The 24764-nt window shown below is 38.4% G+C and overlaps 2 protein-coding genes across 10 annotated transcripts in view; one reads left to right on the plus strand and one right to left on the minus strand.

The window, feature by feature from the left end:
• Nucleotides 1-24764, plus strand: part of GTF2E2 (general transcription factor IIE subunit 2) — a 96698-nt gene that overhangs the window by 7265 nt on the left and 64669 nt on the right. For all 9 annotated transcript variants that reach the window (XM_059685492.1, XM_059685493.1, XM_059685486.1 and 6 more), the window contains 2 exons: nt 14319-14410; nt 23226-23333. In XM_059685492.1, coding sequence (XP_059541475.1) covers nt 14319-14410; nt 23226-23333 — 200 coding nt within the window. The remainder of the gene's footprint in view (nt 1-14318; nt 14411-23225; nt 23334-24764) is intronic.
• Nucleotides 184-9551, minus strand: SMIM18 (small integral membrane protein 18). The gene is made up of 3 exons (XM_059685483.1): nt 9504-9551; nt 1714-1775; nt 184-856 (listed from the first exon to the last, which is right to left on the minus strand). Exon 3 carries the CDS (start codon nt 818-820, stop codon nt 524-526), a length of 297 nt encoding a protein of 98 aa, XP_059541466.1. The 5' UTR covers nt 821-856; nt 1714-1775; nt 9504-9551; the 3' UTR covers nt 184-523.

Genomic DNA, 24764 nt, shown 5'->3' on the forward strand with positions numbered 1-24764 from the left:
CCTGGGACCCTTCAGTCCGCAGGCCGATGCTCTATCCACTGAGCCACGCCGGCCGGGCTATCAAAGTTTTTAAAGTGTCATTTTAAAGAGATTGGTAAGTTATTCACGTTTATGAAGTTTTACTGTATGTTTAATGAAAGGGATACACACACACAATACATATTTAACTTGTCTTTTTCTTCTAGTACAGCGGTTCTCAACCTGTGGGTCACGACCCCTTTGGCGGTCGAACGACCCTTTCACAGGGGTCGCCTAAGACCATCCTGCATATCAGATATTTACATTACGATTCATAACAGTAGCAACATTACAGTTATGAAGTAGCGACAAAAATAATTTTATGGTTGGGTCACAACATGAGGAACTGTTTTTAAAGGGCCAGAAGGTTGAGAACCACTGTTCTAGTAGAAATCTTTTAATCATTCAAAGTCAGTCAATTTTATAATAACAGTTGGTCTCAGAAAATTTTTTTCTCCAAAGTTGAAGGCTGTTTTCAGAGATTTTGCTCATCTTATGTAGAGTGCTAGACCACTTCAGTTTCACGTTTTCTGATGTTGTCCATCATGCTTCTAAGAGGGTTAGGTTCACTTTTCAAGTCTTTCACCGTTTTGTTTTTTACACAGCAGCAACAGTCAAGCACTTCATAAAGGAAAGCCAGCACCACTAAAGATACCACTGTAAATATAAATAAAAGCAGAATGACAAAGCAGGCAGTGTTCCAGTTATCATGGAAAGGGTAAATTTTTTGAACTTGAAAACCAAGGTACTGATAAACGGATGTGGTGGTTTCATTCCATAGGCTGGAGCTCAGGGAGGCCATTCTTAGGATTCCACTTCTTGTATTGTTCTTTTGAATCTATAAAAAGATAGAAAATGAATATATGTAACCAGACTCTACAGATTTAGCAATCCAAATCTCAGTGCTAAGATTTGTTAATAAATTTATATAGGCGATCTGAGTCTTCCTTATCTGCCAGAATTAATGCCTGAATGGTATTAATTCAATAAGTAAATTTAAAAACACATTTAATGGTGTTAATTTTTTCTTTTAAAAAAAATGTCTTTATTGATTTTAGAGAGAGGAGCGGGAGAGAGGGATAGAAACATCAATTATGAGAGAGAATCACTGATAGGTTGCCTCCTGCACATCCCCTAATGGGGGGTCTAGCCTGAAACCCGGAAATGTGTCTTTTTTTTTTTTTAAATATATTTTATTGATTTTTTACAGAGAGGAAGGGAGAGGGATAGAGAGTTAGAAACATCGATGAGAGAGAAACATCGATCAGCTGCCTCCTGCACGCCCCCCACTGGGGATGTGCCTGCAACCAAGGCACATGCCCTTGACCGGAATCGAACCTGGGACCCTTGAGTCCGCAGGCCGATGCTCTATTCACTGAGCCAAACCGGTTCTGGTGGGAAATGTGTCTTGATCGGCAATCAAACTGTGATCTCCTAGTTCAACACTCAACCACTGAGCCACAGTGGCCTGGCTAATTTTTTCTGTATCTATGCCACTGTAGTCTGTAAACCATACTATATATTTCTGTGTATATTATTTGTTAAACAAGTATTTATTTTTAATATTCATACACAGAAATTAACTGGGAAGGGAAAAAAGGCAGCTGCATTGGTTTAAAGTTTGACTAAAGAAGTGGTCAGGAACTCTGCGTTTTAAGGTTATATTCTTCAAAATGCCCTTGTGGGTCCTCTCACCTTCTTAGTTCTGTGTATTTTCGGCTCCTATTTCCACTCCTTTAAACTTCGAGGACAGGGACCTGAATCAGGGAATAGTGGCAGAGTGAAAAATAGTAGAGAAAGAAAAGTTAAGTTGTCTATGAAGAAATTAAAATGTTAGTTTTATTTGTGTCTAAATGTTTCATGTGCCTAAATGACCTATAGATATATTTTAAAAAACAGGCAAATTTAATGCCCCAAAGTTATCATTTATTGAATTATTCCATTTCACAAAATTACCTAGTGAGTTAAAGTTTCAGTATTCTTGCATTAACTTTTGCTCTTGTTGACCTGAGATTTGTTGCGCTGATTTGAGAGTGTTAAAGATTAAAAAGTGACTTAAAACCTAAAGCCATCTATGTATATATATAAAAGGTTAAGGGACCGTCTGACCAGTAGCTATGATGCACAGTGACCACCAGGGGGCAGACACTCAATGCAGGAGGTGCTGAGCTGTGGTGACTTGGCAGCGGCGGTTCTCGGGTGATGCACCCCGGAACCAGAGAGGAGGTAGCCGATTCTGGGGTACATCACCCGAAAACTGCCCTCTAGCAATCCAGGACCCTTTGGGGGATGTCAGAGAGCCGGTTTTGGCCTGATCCCCGCAGGCCAGGCCAAAGGACCCCACCATCCGGAGGGACCTTGCTCACTCCACAGATGCTCTTCAAGCTTCAGCGCCGCCCCAGGTGTGGCTGGCCGAGAAGGGGCTGGCAGAGAAGAGACCTTGGGAGGTTGGCTCCAAGGCATGTACGGCCCATCTCGCCCAGTCCTGCTCTGTTGGCCACTTTCTAATTAATTTCCTTTCAGTCTGCATGAATCCATGCACCGGGGCACTAGTAACAATATAATTCCTTTAGATTTCTTTGTTTCCTTTATAGATATAATTTTAAAACTTTGGGCTTGATAAATTGATATCTTCTAAGGTTCTTGTTTTCTGAAGTCAGATTTGCTTGACAAATCCCTTCACCTCTCTGGATGGACTTGGTTCCTTCCTTCTTTCATGTGTTTTGAAGGTTAAGTTGATGATCTGAGGCCAAAAGTAAAGGCTTCAATTTATTTTTCTTTTTGGATTTAAGAATTCTTCAGGGTTTTTTTGGTAAAATATATTTTATTGACTTCAGAGAGGAGGGAGAGAGTGAGAGAGAAACATCAATGATGAGAGAGAACTATTGATCAGGCTGCCTCCTGTATGCTCCACACCAGGGATCAAGCCCTCAATCTGGGCATGTGTTCTGACCAGGAATCGAACTGTGACCACACTGTCTGGGCAAGAATTCTTCAGTTTTATGGTGCTTGGGATCCTTTATCTTGAAATGAAGGATAACAGACTAATGTACCGTAATTGAATCAATTGCTTCTATTAGTTCTGGGACATACAAAAATACGTTGTCTGTAACCCAGTATGTGTTACATTACATCATTTTCAAACTATATCTGGAGATTTAGCCTTTCAAAGTTACCCTCTTCTGGCCTTTGAATTTTTTTCTTAGCATTTTTTAAAAATATGTTTATTGATTTGAGAGAGAGAAACATCAAAGTGAGAGAGAAACATCGATTGGTTGCCTTCCACATGCACCCCAACTGGGGATCAAACCCAAAACCTGGGTATGTGCCCTGACCAGGAATTGAACCAGTGACCTTTAGGTGCACGGGAAAACGCTCAATCACCTAAGCCACATCAGCCAGGGCCAGAGCATGTTCTTATAGAGCAGTGATGGCGAACCTTTTGAGCTCGGTGTGTCAGCATTTTGAAAAACTCTAACTTAACTCTGGTGCCGTGTCACACATAGAAATTTTTTGATCTTTGCAACCATAGTAAAACAAAGATTTATATTTTTGATATTTATTTTATATATTTAAATGCTATTTAACAAAGAAAAATCAACCAAAAAAATGAGTTCACGTGTCAGAGGTTCGCCATCACTGTATAGAGAGCAGGGTTGCAATGTTGACAGCTCCAAGGAGCACCATTCATATTGTATTGTGGGGTGCCATTCACATAGAGTTATATAATGTAGATTTCCTGATAGGCTACCCCTCTAACTTCTGCATTATTGCTGCCTCTATTCTAATCATCATGCACACAAATAGTCAAGTAACCCACAGAAACAGACTCAAATGGAAACAAAAGTTAAGTCCTTTTTGATCCAGTCTTTCATGGTCCCCCCCTCCCCCCCCAATAAGTTCAGCTTTGGAACTCCTTTAAGATTTTTAGCACTACTAAGATGCAGATATTCCTGGGAGGGGTAACACACATTGTTACAGTTATTTTTACTTCAGTATGAATGAGTTTCAGGCCCTTTTTGAAAAGCAGAGCAAATAGAGAGGGAAAGGAGGAATAGTAGGTCCTTGGGGAAGTAGGGGACAGTGCCACTTATATGGGTAGGTAGAATAGGAAAAAATGACATAAGGGTCTATGGAATAATTTTGCTTGTGCTAACCCTGGGACCTTTCCAGTATTGATGAAAGTATTTTTTAGATTTTTGGTTAAGGCCTTTCAGGTTGATTCCTTTTTAATCTTTGGGGGGGAAAAATCTGAGGGGTTTTCTTCTAAATCTGCATTAGCAGTGACTACAAGGAAACAGTAATAGGGAGGGAGGAGAAAGAGTGAGGCAATTTCCACATTATGCCCCTCAAATTAGTTTAATCTACCTTATTAATTAACTTTATGTTAATTTAAAGTGTTAGTATACTATTGATTTCAGAAATATCATACAATTAAAAAAATCTAAAAGTTTTACCTAGAATCCTATCTCCCAAACATATCAAACTTTTAATTATTGTTCTTTCTTCCTAGAAATTGGCTATATAAATCTATAACTCATACATGGTTGAAATTATACTGAAATTCTTACTTTGTATTTTAATCTATTATGAGTAGGCCTTTTTAAAATTGGTTTTGACTTTAAAATGGGAGAATTTGTAAAGACTAAGTTACTTTTTCAAAATGAGATTTAAAAATGATTAGAAAGTTGGTTTAAGTAGCTTCATATTCTGTTTATTTTTGAGGTATAAATGAATTGCTTAAAATTTTTTCAGGCCCTTTCCCCCATAAATAAATAGAGGGAGGGAGTGGAAGGGGAGGAGAGGAAGTAGGGGCAGGCAGGCAGGCAGGCAGACCCACAACTAAATTTAATTATTTGAAGTTAACTTGTACCCATTAGTGAACTATTATTATGGTTAAAGTTAATATAGACTATCAACCCAATTGACTATTATTCATGAACTAGAGGCCTGTTGCACGAAGATTCGTGCAGTAGGCCTTCTTTCCCCTGGCTGCCAGCACCAGTTTTCCTCTGGCACCTGGGACCCAGACCTTCACTCTGGCCACCGCCTTCCATCTTCACTCTGGACACAGTCTTCGCTGTGGCTTGAGCCTTCAGTTTTTGCTCCTCGCTCCGGCGGGAGTCTTCAGTCTGGCCAGAGCTGCTCCCGTAGCTCCTTCTGCCTCCCACCCTCCCCCTCATAGCTTGATTGCTGCTTCACCTGCAGACCTCGCACACGGGCTCCTGGGTTCCAGGGGGCCACCTTGCATGCGGCCTGACTTTCCGATCACGGTCACGGGCCACAGGCAAGGGGGCTCCTGGGTCCCAGGGGATCGTCTTGCCTGCGGCCTGGCTTTCTGACGGCTCCTGGGGTCGCACACAGGGACCTGGATGGTGGCTCCCGGTGTCCCGCCCTGCCTGCAGTACGCAAATTAGCCGCCATCTTTGTTGGCGGTTAATTTGCATATCATGCCGATTAGCCAGTGGGAGGCATAGCGAAGGTACGGTCAGTTACCATGTTTGTCTATTATTAGATAGGATGAGGTAATTGTGTGGTGATATGGAAAGATTTTTAGGATATGTTAAGTGAAAAGAGCAAGGTACAGTACAGCATGTATAGGAAAGGGGGAAATATATATTTTTATTTGCTTGTATCTGCACAAAAATCTTGAATATACAAACAGTGATTACTTGTGGGCTTAGGTGGACAGTAGATTTGGGGGGCAGGGGCGTGTGTGAGATTTCTCTAGATATACCTGGTTACATTCTTTTAGTTTTTTAAAAATATATTTTGGCCGAAACCGGTTTGGCTCAGTGGGTAGAGCGTCGGCCTGTGGACTGAGGGGTCCCAGGTTCGATTCCGGTCAAGGGCATGTGCCTGGGTTGCGGGCACATCCCCAGTAGGAGATGTGCAGGAGGCAGCTGATCGAAGTTTCTCATCGATGTTTCTAGCTCTCTATCTCTCTCCCTTCCTCTCTGTAAAAAATCAATAAAATATATTTAAAAATATATATATATTTTGATTGATTTCAGAGAGGGAGAGATAGGAACATCAGTGATGAGAGAGAATCATTGATTGACTGCCTCTTGCATGCCCCACGTTGGGGATCAAGCCTGCAACCTGGGCATGTGCCTTGATTGGGAATCGATCCGTGCTCCTGATTCATACTACTCAACAACTGAGCCACACCAACTGGACATTCTTTTAGTTTTTGAACCGTTTGACTATATTACTTACTCAAAACCAAATATATTTTAAAAGTATTCCTTACCTTTGGCTTTTAAAAATCTGTTGTGTTCTATATCTATTTAGTACATTTATTGAGATTTCTGGATTCTAAAACATTAGGATTATCAAACACTGTCTTTTTTTTTTTTTTTTTTTTTTTTTAAATCCTGACCCAAGGATATTTTTCCATTGATTTTAGAGAGAGTGGAAGAAAGATGGAAAGACAGAGAGAAACATCGATGTTAGAGAAACACATCGATTGGTTGCCTCCTGCATGAGTCCTGACTAAGGCCCAGGCTGGGGAAGAGCCCGCAACTGAGGTATATGCCCTCGACTGGAATCAAACCCAGGACCCTTCATTCCACAGGCTGACGCACTATCCACTGAGCAAAACCAGCTAGGGCAGGGGCGGGCAAACTTTTTGACTCGAGGGCCACAATGGGTTCTTAAACTGGACCGGAGGGCCGGAACAAAAGCATGGATGGAGTGTTTGTGTGAACTAATATAAATTCAAAGTAAACATCATTACATAAAAGGGTATGGTCTTTTTTTTTTTTAGTTTTATTCATTTCAAACGGGCCGGATCCGGCCCGCGGGCCGTAGTTTGCCCACGGCTGAGCTAGGGCAAACACTGTCATTTTGATTAGACTGCATATCTTATTCATATAGATATGCTTATCATACATAATGCTTGTAATAATACAGTGCACAGCAGTGTATGCCATCTCCCAGGGCATTGTAAGCTTTGCTAGAAGCATCTAAGCAGTTTAGGAAAGAGTATGTACATGTCAGGTTTATGTTACAAATGATGACAGTGTGCCCCCTGTAACTGATGAGCAGCTTAAAACATTCACTTGCTAGTTAGCTTCTGGGAATAGCTGAAAATAGTAAACCCTTATAATATGGAATAATTTTTCACCTTATATTTCATGTGATTTATTTTTTCTCCCAAAGTACAGTAGAGCTCTAGTGATTTTTTGTGTTAAATTTAGGGTAAAATGAATTTACTTTGGATTAGACATAACTAGACATGCAAAAAGATATTTGCCATTAGAATTTTTTTAATATCCTGAGACTGTATTTTTGAAACTAAAATGTAAATTTATATCAAGCAAATGCTGTAAACATGCCTTTTGAAAAGTAAGAGAAAATGGCAAAAAAACCCACAACAAGACAAAGAAAAGTCTGTACTTTTTTGCATCCCCCTTAACCCCTTTAAAATTTCATTATAGCCCTAGCTAGTTTGTCTCAGTGGATAGAACGTTGGCCTGTGGATTGAAGGGGTCCCAGGTTTAATTCTGGTCAAGGGTAATTCTGGTCATGCCTGGTTGTGGGTTCAATCCCCAGTTGGGGGGTGTGCAGGGAGCAGCCCATCAATGATTCTCTTTCATCACTGATGTTTCTCTCTCTCTCTCCCTCTCCCTCTCAGGAATCAATAAAAATATATTAAAACAATAAAGTAAAATTTCATTACAGGAATGGGAAGTATTAAGGTAAATACCATATACTTTAGTTTGTTATTTTTGGAATAATTACCTTCACCTATTTTTCCTCCCATTTCAAAAGGTTCTAGTGAAATTATTTATGGGGCTAAGACTAGGAACTGTTTTGAAACCTTGAATTGCCAAATCAGAATAAATTTATGCTTTTGCTGTATTTATGGTAAAAGCCCTTGAATTGAATTTTCTAGTGCCATTTAAGCATGTCACTTTGAAATATGATCAATTAATAATAATGGCCTTTACAAATAGAGCAATTCACTTAGCCTTGGAACTCTCTGAGACAGGCCATGCCTCTAGCCAGTTCAGTGAAACAGCAATGAGCCTACATCTGTGCTAACTAGAGATGTGTTACCAGGGAAATGTAGACTGATTATGGTTTTAAAACAATGTAGGTGGTAGGGGTTTTAGTTTACAGTTTACCTGAAATTTGAGTTACAAGTTAACTTTTTTTTTTTGCAAAGTAGTTTTTATTTTATCTGCGACTCTTTTTGGGTACCCATACTTTGTATGGCAAACAGGAATGTTTTCTAGGTAACAAACCCCATTGTGCTGAACCTGGAGAGATCTAATATGTTCTTATAGCAACCTGTAGTCTTTATAAGGGACACTTTACTTATATTAGCTATATGCAGGCTAAGAAATAAAAATTATGAAAAAAAAAAGTTCTTTAAATAGATTTACCCAGCAAAGAAAAGGGCAGAAGTTGGATCTTTAGGTCAACATTTATAGGTAATATCTTTGAACTCTAGCATCTACTAAATAATGATATTTTCATGCTTGAATATTATAAAATTAGAAATTTGGTCAGCAATTGCTACTGATTTTTAGTAGACATGAATGGTTAATCTGAGCCATGAAAGTAATATTAGTACTTTGAAAGGTACTGTACTATCCTACCTTAACCAGTTCCTTGGACATATTTTTATTTCTAAATGCAGTGAATTAGTAAGACTTCATATTTATTGTAAGGGTAAATTTGAGAATAACTTTAACATCAAAGTTACTGCTATATCTTTTTGTGCCATATGCAAAAATGAAAGGCTATTTCAAAAAGGTTTTCATTTAAAAATAGCATAACTTGAACATTACAGTAATATGGACTTTAGGATTTTACTTATGTAAGGAAATTAAAATGTTAGAAAGTCTGAAGCTCTAGAAATTATCTATTTCTTTATAATAAAATGTAGCCTACATAATGGTACCTTTATGGTCTTTTTATTTTTATATAAAGATCACAGTTGTGATTTTTATAGATTCACAAAATCAAATAAATTTGAATTATTTTCTCGTATTTGTTAAAATATATCAAACTTCTTTGTAAGCAACTGCTTTTTACCAGCCAATATAATTTGCACATATATAATCAGAAAGCTTTAGTCTAAGATTCGCTTTTAGTTTAGATTTTTCTTGAAGAAAAACCCTTTGTTTAAGGCAGACCAAACTGCTGAAATGAAATAGTTCAGAGAAAATAAAATTAGCAAATAACCATTTAAAATCAAATGCTTATGGTTTACTCTAAGGTCTGGCTATAGATCCGATTAAAGACAATGTCATGAATTTTCCATTAAGGCACAGATGGTAAGGGTGCTCTCAAATAGCACAGGCAGTCTTCATGTTTCCATAATAAAATCCTGCCAAGCAATGAAATGAATACATTGCTTATTTTGGTTTTTAGTAGGAACAAAGCTTTCTGCTTGATTTTTATGGTAAAATATTTTTATACTGCATCATAAGGACATGTATTACTGAATGAAAAAAATCATATAAACCTACCTCTTGTCTGAAGGGCTGCTGTTGAAGCGATGGTATCGATGGTACAGTCTGTTTGTAATGCAGTCTAGTGCACAGCCAAGATGGAGCTGTGCTTCTATTGGTTGAACCACAGGGCAGCTGACAGTTTCCTCTACATTCATTTGCATTAAGTCCTGTCACCCTTACGAGTAAATCATACATAAACGTGAATAAAGCTGTCTGGGATATCAGCTGTCATCCCTTTTCTTGCCTTATTTTTTGTCCTTCAGCTAAATTCCTGCATAGGAATTTGTAAGTTAGCAATAAATTGATGTTTCCTCATTGTTCAATATTTAAAATCCTTCAGTGAATATTTCAGTGCTGGGCTTGAAGATAATGTCGAGAGAGGTAGTAACCTAGGACACAAACACAGCCCAGGGTTATCAGCTTTATGTTTTCTCCAGGAAGTGTGCATACAATTTTATAAATTATATATATTTTTCTTTCATTATTGTGTTTTATTACTCGCATGTGGTAGTTTAATAGAGGAAAAATTCTGAGAAAAAAGAGAGAAATAAGGTTTTTGGCTTTACTAGTTGAGAGAGGATAGGTATACCACCCACATTAAAAAAGCAGTCTGTGAAATGTATTTAATTTTTTTAATCCTCAGACAAGGATATGTCTTTTTTTTTTAATTGATTTTTAGAGGGGGAGGGAGAAAGAGAGAGAGAGAAACATCCATCTGAGAGAGACACATCAATGGGTTGCCTCCCGTGTGTGCCCTAATCAGGGATCAAACCTGAAACCTGAGTATGTGCCCTGATCAGGAATTGAACCTGCCACCTTCTGGTGTATGGGACCATGCTCCAAACAACCAAGCCACGGTCAGGACAGCCTGTGAATTAAAATGGCAAAAGAACTCTATTTGGATGTTTGAAATAGAATGTTTGTATTTATGGTGTATTATTTAAAGTTGTGGTCTAAGCATAACAGAATCAAGGTTTTTAATTATGGGAGTGGCTATTATAACAATAGGCTGTGTAAATGCTTGCTATATAGACTTATTTTAATTATACGTAAATCACATTCTGGGGCCATAAAATACTGAAAAAACAAAACATTTCAGAAGTACACATTTTGTTTGTTTTACACCTGAGGATGTTTTTCCACTGATTTTTAGAGTGGGAGAGAGAGGGAAAGACTGAGAAAAATATCAGTGTGAGAGAAACACTTTGATTGGTTGTCTCTTGCATGGGTGCCGACCAGGTCCTGGGCCGGGAAGGAGCCTGCAACTGAGGTACGGGCCCTAGACCAGAATAGAACCTGGGACCCTTTAGTCCAAAGGCCAACGCTGTATCCACTGAGCCAAACTGGCTAGGGCAACATTTATTGTTTACTATAGCTAGTAATGAGTTAAATGCTGGAGACCCTCTGCTAAACAAAACTATGTGGATTGTGATTGACCATTTAGTGCTTAATCTTAATATACTCATCATTTTTTTTTTGTCCTCCCAGTTAGTTGTTTATACAGGATACACTTTATATTACTTTACTAAAGTTAAACAAGAAAACATTAGATATACATTTATGAATTTCCATACTCTGACAAAATAGCCAATTTCTGATGGCATAATCTGTGTAAAAGGCCAGTTAATGATTTTTATACAAGGCATTATCACAGGGTTTACCCCTGGATTTGAATATATATCCTGACACTTACCATTCTGTTTTTGTTGTTGTTGTTTAAAAGTGGACAGTAGTATCTAAATATGATTTTGGGGAGGGATTTAATGGAAAAAATCATTTAGCAGGGCTCTTGGCAAATAGTAGGTGTTCAATGAAGCTTAGTTACTACTATTGTTATAAAGGCCCTGGACATCTGAAAAAGGAACCATATAGGTAACTAGTATTTCATAATTTAAAAAATGAGTGGGAAAGTACACCTCTATGGCATTCTCATTCTTACTATTGATATTTTGGGAAATATTAGTAAAGTAGACTTTAATGTGTCAAGTAAGCTACCAAAATTGTAACAGTTATTTTTAGAGGAAAATTGCATGCGAAGTCTCATTTTAGACTCATGAAAGCATATTCAATAAAGCCTTTTCACTAATCTCAAGGGAGTATTGCCATCTAGAAGCTGTTCTTTTGGATCTCTGACAATTGTTACATTTGACTTGTGGTTGTTCTAATGTATTCTTTTGCTTAAGTTATTATTACCAAGCTGGTGCCAGACATTGACTCTCCCCCATTTTATTTAACCTCTGCTCTTAGTATCAGCCACATGGGAACTTCGTAATTTCTGACCTGATGCCATGCTAATAGAAAGTGTACTTCTGAAATTTTTTTTTTAAGTATAGATGATGAATTTTTTTTTACCGGTTCTTGCTTGTGACTAAAGGAATGCATTTGTGCTGCAGGGTAGCATTAGGATTTGTGCCTGTAAGAATGCAACAAAATGATAGATGTTCTGAAACAAATAATCCTCTGTACAGATTGCCCCTCGTTTCATGCTATCATTCTTTCTAAGCATCCAGGTTTATGCAGTGGCAGTACTTACAGTTCTTATTCCTAACTTATCTCTAAAGTTTACTTTAAAATAGTTATGGTATCATTCTTTTTATTCTATTAATGCCCATTTGTTTTAACTTAAAAGCAGAAATTGATGTCATAAGTGATAAATTGAACTTTTTTTTCCAATTAAATCTTTATTGTTCAGATTATTGCATTAGTTACTCTTTTTTTCCACCATAACTCCCCTCCACCCAGTTCCCACCCCACCCTCCACGCTCCCTCCCCACCCACTGTCCTCATCCATACGTGCACGATTATTGTCCAATCTCTTCCCTCACTCCCACACCCCTTTCCCCCCCAAGAATAGTCAGTCCATTCCCTTTCTATGTCCCTGATTCTATTACAGTCACCAGTTAATACTGTTCATCACATTATTTATTCACTTGATTTTTAGATTCACTTGTTGATAGATGTGTATTTGTTGTTCATAATTTGTATCTTTACCTTTTTCTTCTTCTTCCTCTTCTTAAAGGATACCTTTCAGCATTTCATATAATACTGGTTGGGTGGTGATGAACTCCTTTAGCTTTTCCTTATCTGTGAAGCTCTTTATCTGGCCTTCACTTCTGAATGATAGATTTGCTGGATAAAGTAGACTTGGTTGTAGGTTCTTGGTATTCATCACTTTGAATATTTCTTGCCACTCCCTTCTGGCCTGCAAAGTTTCTGTTGAGAAATCAGCTGACAGTCGTATGGGTACTCCCTTGTAGGTAACTGAATTTCTTTCTCTTGCTGCTTTTAGGATTCTCTCTTTGTCTTTTGCTCTTGGCATTTTAATTATGATGTGTCTTGGTGTGGTCCTCTTTGGATTCCTTTTGTTTGGGGTTCTCTGCGCTTCCTGGACTTGTGAGTCTATTTCTTTCACCAGGTAGGGGAAGTTTTCTGTCATTATTTCTTCAAATAGGTTTTCAATATCTTGGTCTCTCTCTTTTTCTGGCACCCCTATAATTCTGATGTTGGTACGCTTGAAGCTGTCCCAGAGGCTCCTTACACTATCTTCGTATTTTTGAATTCTTTTTTCATTTTGGTTTTCCGGTTGGGTATTTTTTGCTTCTTTGTATTTCAAATCTTTGACTTGATTCTTGCGGACCTCTGGTCTGCTGTTGGGAGTCTGTATAATATTCTTTATTTCAGTCAGTGTATGCTTAATTTCTAGTTGGTTCGTTATCACAACATCGAGGGTCTCATTAGATTTCTTGAGGATCTCACTACATTTATTGGCAGTCTCACCAGTCTTTTCAAGGGCCTTATTAAATTTATCGGCGGCTTCTAGACAATTCTTTAAAGACCTTAAAAGTCTGGTTTAGAACTCTATATCCAACAGTTTGCTTTCCTCCAATTCTGTTGTTTGTGTCCTGTTTCTTTGTCTCGGCATTTTTTATGCTTCGCTATGTCGATAGAGTGCCTTTCTGTGCTAAGTGTCCCAATTACCTGAGGTAGACACTCTTGGTGCACCCCCTTGTGGGCTTTGTGCACAGTCTTGTTGTAGTTAAGCCTTGACTGTTGTAGTTATCACTATGAGGAATTGACCTCCAGGCCAATTGGCTGTGAGAATCAGCTGTGTCTGCAGTGGGAGAACTTCTGTGCTGGAGACACCCCTCTGGGGCTAGACTTGCTTCGATGGGGCTTTGGTGATCACTCTCCTGCCTCCTCCCGCCTTTCCACACTCTCTAAAAGATCAATAGAAAAAATATCTTGGGTGAAGATCAAAAAAAGAAGAAGGCATGTACCTGAGTTGCAGGTTCAGATCCCCACCCTGGTTGGGGCGCGTGGGGGAGACAACCAATCTATGTGTGTCTTTCACATCGATGTTTCTCTCTCTCTTCTTCCCTCCCTTCTACTCTCTAAAAATTATTGAAAAAAAAATCCTCTGGTGAGGATTAAAAAAAAAAAATTAAAAAGGAAAGCACTAGTGATCAGATTGAGATCTGTACTGTGTTTTGTTTAAAAAGTCTTGCTTCTATTTATGGGGGAAATCTAATCAGAATTAAGGAAAGAGTGAGATAAAGGTACTTACAAAAGAAATAGATTTTAATGCTTTTGAATTATGTATATTTTGTTCCCATCCTTAGTGAGACAATGGGTATTTAATTATACACTCAAGGATTTTAACTCTTCACCAAGTTTTATAGTATAGAATTCACTGGATAGAAAATCTCAAACAAGAAAAATCTTTATCTGAATTAAAGCCATCTTAGCTGTTTTAAAAAGTCATCTTAGGTGCTTACAAGTCATAATCACATCTAATATGAAAATCTTATTTTTTTTGAACTGTGTTTTCAGATCATAGCAATGGATCATTTAACTTGAAAGCTCTTTCAGGAAGCTCTGGATATAAGTTTGGCGTTCTTGCTAAGATAGTGAATTATATGAAAGTAAGTACTTTTTTCAGATAACAAAAATCCTATTTAATCTCTTGGCAGAAGGGGATTGGGATTTTCAGAAGTAAATTTATATATATAAAAAAATTGTATATTTCAACATATGTAGTTTATTTTATGCCTATTAATATCTCTAACCTGTAAAAATAATGTTTTAAGCCTTTTATATCTAACTAGCTTCGGTGCACGAAATTTGTGCGGGGGGGGGGGGGAGGGCGGGGGTTGTCCCTCAGCCTGGCCTGCACCCTCTCGCAGTCCAGGACCCCTTGGGAGATGTCTGACTGCCGGTTTAGGCCTGATCCAGTAGGACATCCCTCTCGTAATCCAGGACCACTGGCTCCTAACCACTCTCCTGCCTGCCTGCCTGATCGCCCCTAACCACTCGCCTGCCTGCCTGATTGCCCCTAACCACTCGCCTGCCTGCCTGATTGCCCCTAACTGCCTCTGCCTCAGCCACTGTGGGTTCATCTGGAAAGACGTCTGGAAGGCCATTTGGCTGTCCTGTCTAATTAGCATATTATACTTTTATTATTATAGAAGATTGACATTGCAGTGAGTCACCTAAGTATATTTAATTTACATTAATTGAAGGATAAGTCAATACCTGTTTATAAAACCCCTAAGAGAATCTTACTTCCATTGATATGAAAAGTAGAAACTACATAGTTCAGGCAGGTGGAGGTGATGGCTTTTCTACATCTTGGAGGAGAAAATTAGAATTACTGAGGGTCTTAGAAAAACATTAATTCGCAAAATAATTTAAATTTAATATTTGATGGAAGATTTAGTATTTTTTTGAAATAAGCTTAATGATTATAACATTTTGGCTTACTAAAGGCTTTGAATCCTAACTTACTAAGTAAAATTTAATTTATAACTAGGATGGTTACTTGATTTCAAATTTGTACCCTTCATTTAGCAAACTCTTATTCCCATTTAGTTAGTAGTTGTATCTCTTGAAAAGAGTCAAAGCTCTGTATTTATAATTATTTCAAATTTCAGCTATCATTTAAAAACTGTAAATCAAGATTTTATGCTGAGACTTTCATAATTTAAGAGTCTTAGTGTCTGCCTATGTCCACTTAATTTCTAGTAGAAACCTGGTTTATAATTTCCCATTACCAAATACTATATTTTGAAATATATATTTTATTGATTTTTTTTTTACAGAGAGGAAGAGAGAGGGATAGAGAGTTAGAAACATCGATGAAGAGAAACATGGATCAGCTGCCTCCTGCACGCCCCCTACTGAGGGTGTGCCTGCAACCAAGGTACATGCCCTTGACCGGAATCGAACCTGGGACCCTTCAGTCTGCAGGCCGACGCTCTATCCACTGAGCCAAACTGGTTAGGGCCAAATACTATATTTTGACACTTATGTATTCACCATTAATTTCATCTATCCATTTCTCCACCTGATAAACAATTCTTAAAACCCACTATATACTGTTTGTAGCACTAAAGGTGGGAATACCCAGGAAAAAATGTATGTCCTTGTGGCTGTCCGTCTTTTGAGGGAGACTGACATTTAAATGTCTTGTTTTTGCTCTTTTGCTAATAGTCTTCACTTACATAGATGACCCTTACTGTATTTTGGCTTATCTAGGATAGTGTTCAAATTTTTACTCCTGTTCCCTGAAACAGTTTTGGAAAGTTCTGTATCCCTTTGCACATATTTAAATTGGTAACTACAATTTTTCAGCAAAAGTGGCAAAGGATAGAATTTCTCGCATATTGTAATATTTTAATGAAATAAATCATTCTTTTTTATATTTAACAAAATCTAAATGCCATCATTAATTTAAAAATAGAAAACAAAGCCCTGATGAGTGTGGCTCAGTTGGTTGAGCATTGTTCCAGGCACCAGAGGTCACCAGTTCGATTCCCAGTCAGGATACATGCCCAGGTTTGGGGCTCAATTGCCATTAGAGGGCATGCAGGGGCAGCTGGTTGATGCTTCTTTCTCTTTCTCTTTCTCTTTATCTCTCTCTCTCTCTCTCTCTCTCTCTCTCTCTCTCTCTCTCTCTCAAATCAATAAAAACATTAAAAAAATATAAAAAAAGCTCAATGGTTGGAAATTTATTTTCCCCTCGAACTTGTTGGTCCATCCTGTTACTCCCTCTATACTATATGCTAATGTTATGTATTTTTATGCTTGAAAATCTTTTATTGAATATCTATCAAACTTCTTTGCCACAATTATTTACATATATGTATATGTACACATTATACATACACACACGTATAAACTAGGGGCGCAGTGCACGAATTCGTGCACCTTGAACTGGGCTGCAAGGCTGAGGTGGGCACAGGGGCAGGTCTTGGCCCATCCTCTGTGCCCCCTCCTGCTGTGGCCCCTGGTCCCTTGTCTGCCAGCAGCCCCACTCCTGCTGCTGCTACTCCCATGTGCTGATGGTGCCAGCCCCGCTTGCAGCTGCTGACCGCGTGAAGCGATTGAGGCTGGCGCCAGCAGTGGTGCAAGCGGGGCCAGCGCCGTCAGCGGGTGCGAGTGGCAGCTGCTGCCCTGATTGCCCCTCAGGAGCAGGAGGAGGTAGAGAAGCCCTCAGGGGTGATTGGGGCCGGCAGCTGCCACTCGCACCTGCTGCTGGTGCTGGGCATCAGCAGCAGGTGTGAGTGGCAGCTCTGGTGCTGGCAGCGGGTGTGAGCGGGGCTGGCACCAGCAGCAGGTGCGAGCGCTGGTTGGGACCGTGGTGTGCAGGAGCAAAGAAGTTTTAGTAACCACCAGAGGCTCTCCCTGATGACAGCAGCTTACCTGCTCCACTATCCCGCCATGGACAATGTCTGCCATGTTCTGTGCTCTGCCGCTTGCTACCGACGCCTGCCATGTTCCATGCGCACCCCTAGTGGTCAGTGCACACCATAGTGACCGGTTGTTCTGCCATTTGGTCTATTTGCACGTTAGGGTTTTATATATATAGACTAGAGGCCCAGTGCACAAAAATTTGTGCACTCGCAGGGGAGGGTTCCCCTCAACCCGGCCTGCGCCCATTTGCAGTCCAGGAACTCTTAGGGATGTCCACCTATCGACTTAGGCCCACTCCCTGGGGGATCAGGCCTAAGCTTGCAGTCAGATATCCTTCTGGCAGCCAGGGAGCCCTTGGGGGATGTCCGACTAAAGGCTTAGGCCCCCAAGGGAGCTGTGATGAGGAAGCTGAGGTGACAGAGGAGCCACGCTGTCCCGCCCGGCCGCCCCGGGTCAGGTCGCACACGGGGCGCCCAGACAGGCCGGCCGATCGCTGCTGCCCCGCCTGGCCGCCCTGGGTTGGGTCGCACACGGGACGCCCGCCGCCCCAGGTCGCAGATAGCAGGCCCGGATGGCGGCAGGGCAGGTGGGATGGTGCTGTCCCACCCCACCGCCCCAGGTGGCAAATAGCAGGCCTGGATGGCGGCAGTTAATTTGCATGTCACACTGCTTAGCCAATGAGAGGTGTAGCAAAGGTATGGTCAGTTACCATGTTTGTCTATTAGATAGGATTAGAAATGTTTTCCTTGTGACTGTAATGCTCTAGGTATTAAAAATACCTTGGTTTGAGGTATTATAATTATTAGCACACAGTTGATTAGAATAACATGAAAATTTTTATTAAAATTTACTTTGAAATAATTATTCAATAGAAATTCATTTTTTTAAAATGAAATGAGCCCTAGTCAGTGTTCTCAACGGTTATAGTGTTGCCCTGCACACTGAAGGGTTGTGTGTTTGATTCCGGGTCAAGGCCACTTACCTGGGTTGCAGGTTTGATCCCCAGCCCCAGTCAGGGTGCTTGTGGGAGGCAATCAGTCACTGTCTTTGTCTCCTCCTCCATCCCTCCATCCTTCCCTTCCAGTCTCTTTGAAAAGCAATGGAAAAAATATCCTCGGGTGAGGATTAACAACAACAAAAAATTTTTGTTTTAATAAAATGAATGGTGCTGTCTTCTTCCACCAGTGGTTTTTGTATCTGAAGAGAGAGAGATATATATAAGTTAATTATTGATAGAATGAAACAGGATTTGGCAGCAATCTCTGCTCTTATTTTTAGATTTTATAGGTTTAAGTGCTGAGAAATAAATGGTTATATAAATATATATTCTAATGGAAGTTTGGTGATAGCAAAATCTTGTAAGTTATATGCCAAAACTCAGTGATTTATCATCAAGCATCCATCAGTTGACAGTTCTGTTAGGCTCTCCTTCAGTTTTGTTGAAAGCAAAATAACGTGAACTGCCTTACTTGCTAAAGGATTTGTTTGTTACCTGGTCCTTAACCATTGGCTTTTTTAGTTTCTAGGAGTTTATCAAAAAGGCTTGACCAGGACTTAGCAAGTGCCTCATTATATCATTTCCCCCTCTTCCCCTGTAGGCACTCTTTAATCTGTTACACTCAGAAGTGGTTGAGAAAATAAAAATATTAATTTCAGTATACCTTTGCCAATGTAATTTTCCATAAAATGCTTTTATCTTACGTATATAAATACATTTTTGTCAAAACCCACAGGCTGAAGGCTTAGCTTATTTGATTTATGGAAAGTATCTCTCGATTAATGAAACTAGTCTCCATTGTCAAACCAACTAGCTATATCATAAAATATCTTCTTTTAAGTTCAAATAAATAGGTTAATACACATTTTAAATATGTTTTAATTGATTTCAGAGAGGAAGGGAGGGGGAGCGAGAGATTAGAAACATCAATGATGAGATAGAATCATTGATCAGCTGCCTCTTGCATGCTCCCTCTTGGGGATCAAGTATACAACACAGGGATGTGCCCAGACTGGGAATCGAACCGTGACCTCCTGGTTCATAGGTTGATACTCAACCACTGAGACACACTGGCCGGGCAATACACATTTTAAATATTATAAAAACAGAAATAAATTATACAATGCATACTAAAAGATACCTCTAAGGTAATTGAGATGAAAATTATATAGTCAAATAGAATTAATATATCAATTTTTATAATAATTTAAAAAACAAATAGGCTGCTTATGTTACATTGCATCATTATAAATTACATAATAAAATAATTATGAAGTGAGAGATATGGAAAAAGGTGTGTTACTGCTTTTCTAAATGTGTGTGCCTGCATCTTCTGATCTCTGATATTCAGCTTTTACATATAAATAAAAGTGAATGATTCAGAAATAACTCCATTAATAACTTTATTTTGGTATATTTAATGGAAAAGGATACCTATTGTTAAAAATGAATTGGGCCCTGACTGTTGTGTCTTAATTGGTTGGGCATCATCACATGCACCAGGAGGTCCCTGTTTCGATTTCAGTCAGGACACATGCCGGGCTTGTGGGCTCGATCCCCAGTAGGGGGCGTGCAGGAGGCAGTCAATCTATGTTTGTCACCAATGTTTCTTTCCCTTTCCTCTCTAAAAAAAAAAAAAAATCAATGAAAATATTAGAAAAAAAAGAATTGGTTTTAGAGCTAGCTATGACTTTTGTAATAGGAGGTAGGAATATAAAACTGGTTAGAAGATGTAATGAGAATTACATCTAATTAGAATAAAAATTTCATGATAGGATTTGACAAAATAGGTTTTAAACTTTCACAATGAATAATTCACACTTAATCTAAAATAATTTGTATGCAGTTTTTGTCTGTGGGTTTTATGGAGTTAATTTGAACAATTTGGTAGCCCTGGAAAATATTTGTTATATGTAAAAGAATCAGCCTCCTTACTTGATACTGTTTCAGCTCTTTAAATGTGCTTTTTCTTCAAGCTAATAAATATTCAAGGAGTGAATTTTGGGAATTGCTGTTGAAAATGACTTATATTTAAATACTTGAAACAGTCGAGTTATTAGATGTTTCTTATCAGTGGTCCCTTACTTTGCTTTATTAGATTCTCCCAAAGAGTAATGCATTTTTGGACAGTACAGCATGGAGGTGGAGTGTGTGGAGATAGAAGAGACAAAGTTCTTTAAATGAAACTGCTCTCAATTGCCCATGAACTATACCAGCCGTGAGCAAACTATGGCCCCCGCGGGCCAGATCCGGCCCGTTTGAAATGAATAAAACTAAAAAAAAAAAAGACCGTACCCTTTTATGTAATGATGTTTACTTTGAATTTATATTAGTTCACACAAACACTCCATCCATGCTTTTGTTCCGGCCCTCCGGTCCAGTTTAAGAACCCATTGTGGCCCTCGAGTCAAAAAGTTTGCCCACCCCTGAACTATACTGTATCAGAATTTCGAAAGCCCTGTTAGGGGCCAGAATATCCCATTTTGAACTGTTGGAAAAATATGTAAGACTGAAAAGGACAAGAAGCTATATAGTGGGTAGTCTGTGACACCTCAGTTATCATTATAAAAGCTTCCCCAAATATTTTTTTGACTTGTCCTTTTTTTTTTTTGAGGCCCTAGAGTTTATTACACCTCCAGGCAATGCATTATAAATTTGGGTGGAAGTGGAAGTTTTACCCCTTTTTTTGAACGAGGGTAGGGTCTCTTTTGAGAGAGGAAAAAATACATATGAAAGGTGATCTGTTAATTGATTCTTGGAAAGTTTTCAACTGTCCCTTGTGTCGTCTTTTTGAAGATCTGATAAAACCAAGAACTTAAGGCAGCAACAAAAAAGCTTTTTATAGTTTATTAATTTACTTATTAATTTACTCTTCAGTTGTCAGTGAGAATTACTTTGAAGTTATATGGAGAAAGGTCAAGGAATGCTTTTAGGGAACTGTATGAGATACAATTTGCCCACCTTTAAATGTTACTAATGTGTGGATCTTTCAGGTTTGTCATAGTGTGTTGAGCAGAGGAAGCTTTTTTGGTTTATGATGTTCAACTAATTGCAGATTTAAAAAATATACTTTTACTGATTTCAGAGAGGGAGGGAGAGGGAGAGAGCGATAGAAACATTAATGATAAGAGAGAATCATTGATTGGTTGCCTCCTGCACGCCCCCTACTGGAGATCGAGCCCACAACCCCTAGCTTGTGCCCTGACCAGGAATCAAACCATGCCCTCCTGATACATAGGTTGATGCTCAACCTGTGATTTTATTTTTTTAGAGCAGTTTTAGGTTTATAATAACTGTGCAGAAAGCAGAGCCCTCATATGTTCACTGCTGCCACTCCCAACCTCTCATGCTCTCGACATCCTGCACCATATTCTTAAAAATCTATGATATACATTCATACATCATTCTCATTTTAAGTCCCTAATTTACATTAGGATTCACTCTTGGTGGTGTACATTGTATGGGTTTTTGACAAATGTATAATGAATGTGTTCATCATGTTAGTATCATGCAGAATAGTTTCACTGACCTAAAAATCCTCTGTGCTCTGCGTGTCATCCCTCCTGCTCTTTTAATCCTTAGCAGCCTCTGAATTGTTTACTGCCCCCATAATTTTGCCTTTTCCAGAATGTCATATAGTTGGTATGTAGCCTTATCATATTGGCTTCTTTCACTTATTAATAGGCATTTAAGGTTCCTTCATGTCTTTTCGTGACTTGATAGTTCATTTCTTTTTGTGCTGAATAATATTTCACTGTCTGGATGTACCACAGTTTATCAATTCACCTACTGAAGGACATTTTGGTTGTTCCCAAGTTTTGACAATTGTGAAGAAAACTGCTACAAACATCTGTGTGCAGGTCTTTGTGTAAACATAAGTTTTTATCTTCTCTGAGTAGATGCTAAGGAACATAATTGCTAGATCATATGATAGTGAAGAGTATGTTTAATTTCAAAAGAAACTGCCAAACTGTGTTTCAGAGCAGCTGTACCATTTTGCATTTCCACCAGCAGTGAATGAAAGTTTCTGTTCCTTCACATCCTCACCGACATTTGGTGTCTGTATATGTTTTTTAATAATTTGTCCTGGACAACTTTTGAAATTTGTGCATAGAAAACATCTGCATTTTCTTTAATATCTGTCTAGTAGCATAGATGTGCTAGTTTATTTAATCGGCCACATGGGTTGTTTCTAATATTTTCCTTATACAAATGATGCTGCTGCATGCAACCTTGTCACTTTTCTATGTAAGGCAGATTCCTAGAAATGGGATTGCTGGGTCATAGGGTTTAAATATATTTATGTTATAAAATTGGCCTCCCTAGGAGTTGTATCAGTTAGTATTTTTTTGCCCTGGCCGGTAGCTCAGTTGGTTTAGAGCTACATCCTGATGATATACCAAAGTTGCAGGTTCAATCCCCAGGCAGGGCACATACATACTAGAATCAACCAAAAATGCATAAATAAGTGAAGCAACAAATTGCTGTGTTTTTTTTCTCTTTAAAAAACAAAACAGTATTAAAAATGTTTTATGAGTTTATTTGAGTCAAACTGCAGACATATGCTGGGGAGAAGATTTCAAATGCTCTTCAATTAGTATTCATAACAGTAGTGTGTGAAGGGTCTATTTTCTTACAGCCTTATCATCAGTTATGGATTTTTGCCAACATAATAGGTAAAAAAAAATCTCTTGGTATAGGTTGAGTATCTTTTCGTATTTAAGGTCATTGCATTTCTTTTTCTGTGATTTATGTGTTTCCTGTCTTTGGGTCATTTTCCTGTTAGATTTTTGGAACCCTTAAAATATTAGGAAGATTAGCTTCTGGTAATGTTGCAAATATTTTCCCTCAGTTTAACATTTGATTTTATAGAACTCTGAGTTTGAACCTGGTTCTGTCTGATTTTATAGTCCATTCTTTTCATCACTATAATTGTCCTGCTTCAAATAATCCATGCTCTACATTGCTGAAATGATTTACTTGTAACTATTATTTAATGCATCTAGCATTGAAGAACTGCCTTCCAATATTATCTCCCCCCCAAATAGACGCGTCATCAGCGAGGAGATACACATCCTCTAACTTTAGAAGAAATTTTGGATGAAACACAACATTTAGATATTGGACTCAAGCAGAAACAATGGCTAATGTCTGAGGTAAGAATAGGCTTAAAATATTGTAAAAAAAATTAGTTGATTACCATGAAATATATGCTGTAACTAGGGTTTTTATTATACTGAAAGTGGTAATTGTTTTTACTTTTTCATAAAAGAATTGGTATAGAGTGTTTTGTAAACATAACATCTTTTAAGATTATTTGATTGTCATATAATCTTACATATCTTTAAAAATGTCAAAGACTTTAGCATAAAGGTTATAAAAAGTCAGCCAGTGTATTCCATTTATTTTTGTTTTTTAATTAAATATTTTTATTCAGAGAGGAAGGGAGAGGGAGAGAGAGAGAAATATCAATGATGAGAGAGAATCATTGATCAGCTGCATTCTACCTTTACTAGGTAATCATGAACATTGTGTATGTAAACACAGCATTGGAAGAAAAGGAACCCCAAACCAATCCTGACCATACTAATTTGGAAATGGATAGTAATTTAAAAATTCAGATATTTGCTTCTTTTCTGTTTAATTATGAAATGACAATTAAGACTGTTTTCTAGGACCAGTGCTATATTTTAAAGACCAAATGTAAAATTCTTGAAATATAATTCAATTATTTTACCAAGCAAATGTTGTTCTTGATTTTCATAATATAAATGAACCAGTTAATCACTATCATTGTATTAATGATATACAAATAGGGGTAATCCACATTTAAATTTTGTTGTTATGCCTAATCTTGGAATTTCACAGACTACAGATATTAAAGATTACATTTATTACTATTTTACTTTCCCTCCTTTGTTTCTTTTTGTTCTCCTTTCAGGGTCAGGCTGGCAACTGCAAAAGAAAATAGGGTTGCTCTTTCTTTTTTTTTTTTAAATATATTTTATTGATTTTTTTTACAGAGAGGAAGGGAGAGGGATAGAGAGTTAGAAACATCGACGAGAGAGAAACATCTATCAGCTTCCTTCTGCACACTCCCTACTGGGAATGTGCCCGCAACCAAGGTACATGCCCTTGACCGGACTCGAACCTGGGACCCTTGAGTCTGCAGGCTGACGCTCTATCCACTGAGCCAAACCGGTTAGGGCAGGGTTGCTCTTTTTTGAAGAGTTTTCTTCTGATATTTGCTGTACAACAGAACTGACTAGGAACATAATCATATTCAGTAATTCCTATATTCCTACTCAGTTTCATTCTTATATTCACTAGCTTGGTCCTTTTCATTTCGTTCCACAGTTGCTAGCTAGTGCCATTTGATACCAAGTGGGGCAGACTGACTGTTGATATCTTCATCCTAGGGTAGTGTTTATCATATAATGGCAATATGCAATAAACTAAACTTTGAGGATAGGGTAGGCAAAACCCAGTTCACTTTTTCTATTAATGTTAGTAGCTGTTTTATTGATTCTTACCTCTGGTTTTCCAAAAGAATATGGGTATAGCTTTCTTCAAAGTAGTTGTGATAA

The sequence above is a fragment of the Myotis daubentonii genome, chromosome 2 (assembly GCF_963259705.1).
Source record: "Myotis daubentonii chromosome 2, mMyoDau2.1, whole genome shotgun sequence".
Lineage (NCBI taxonomy): Eukaryota > Metazoa > Chordata > Mammalia > Chiroptera > Vespertilionidae > Myotis > Myotis daubentonii.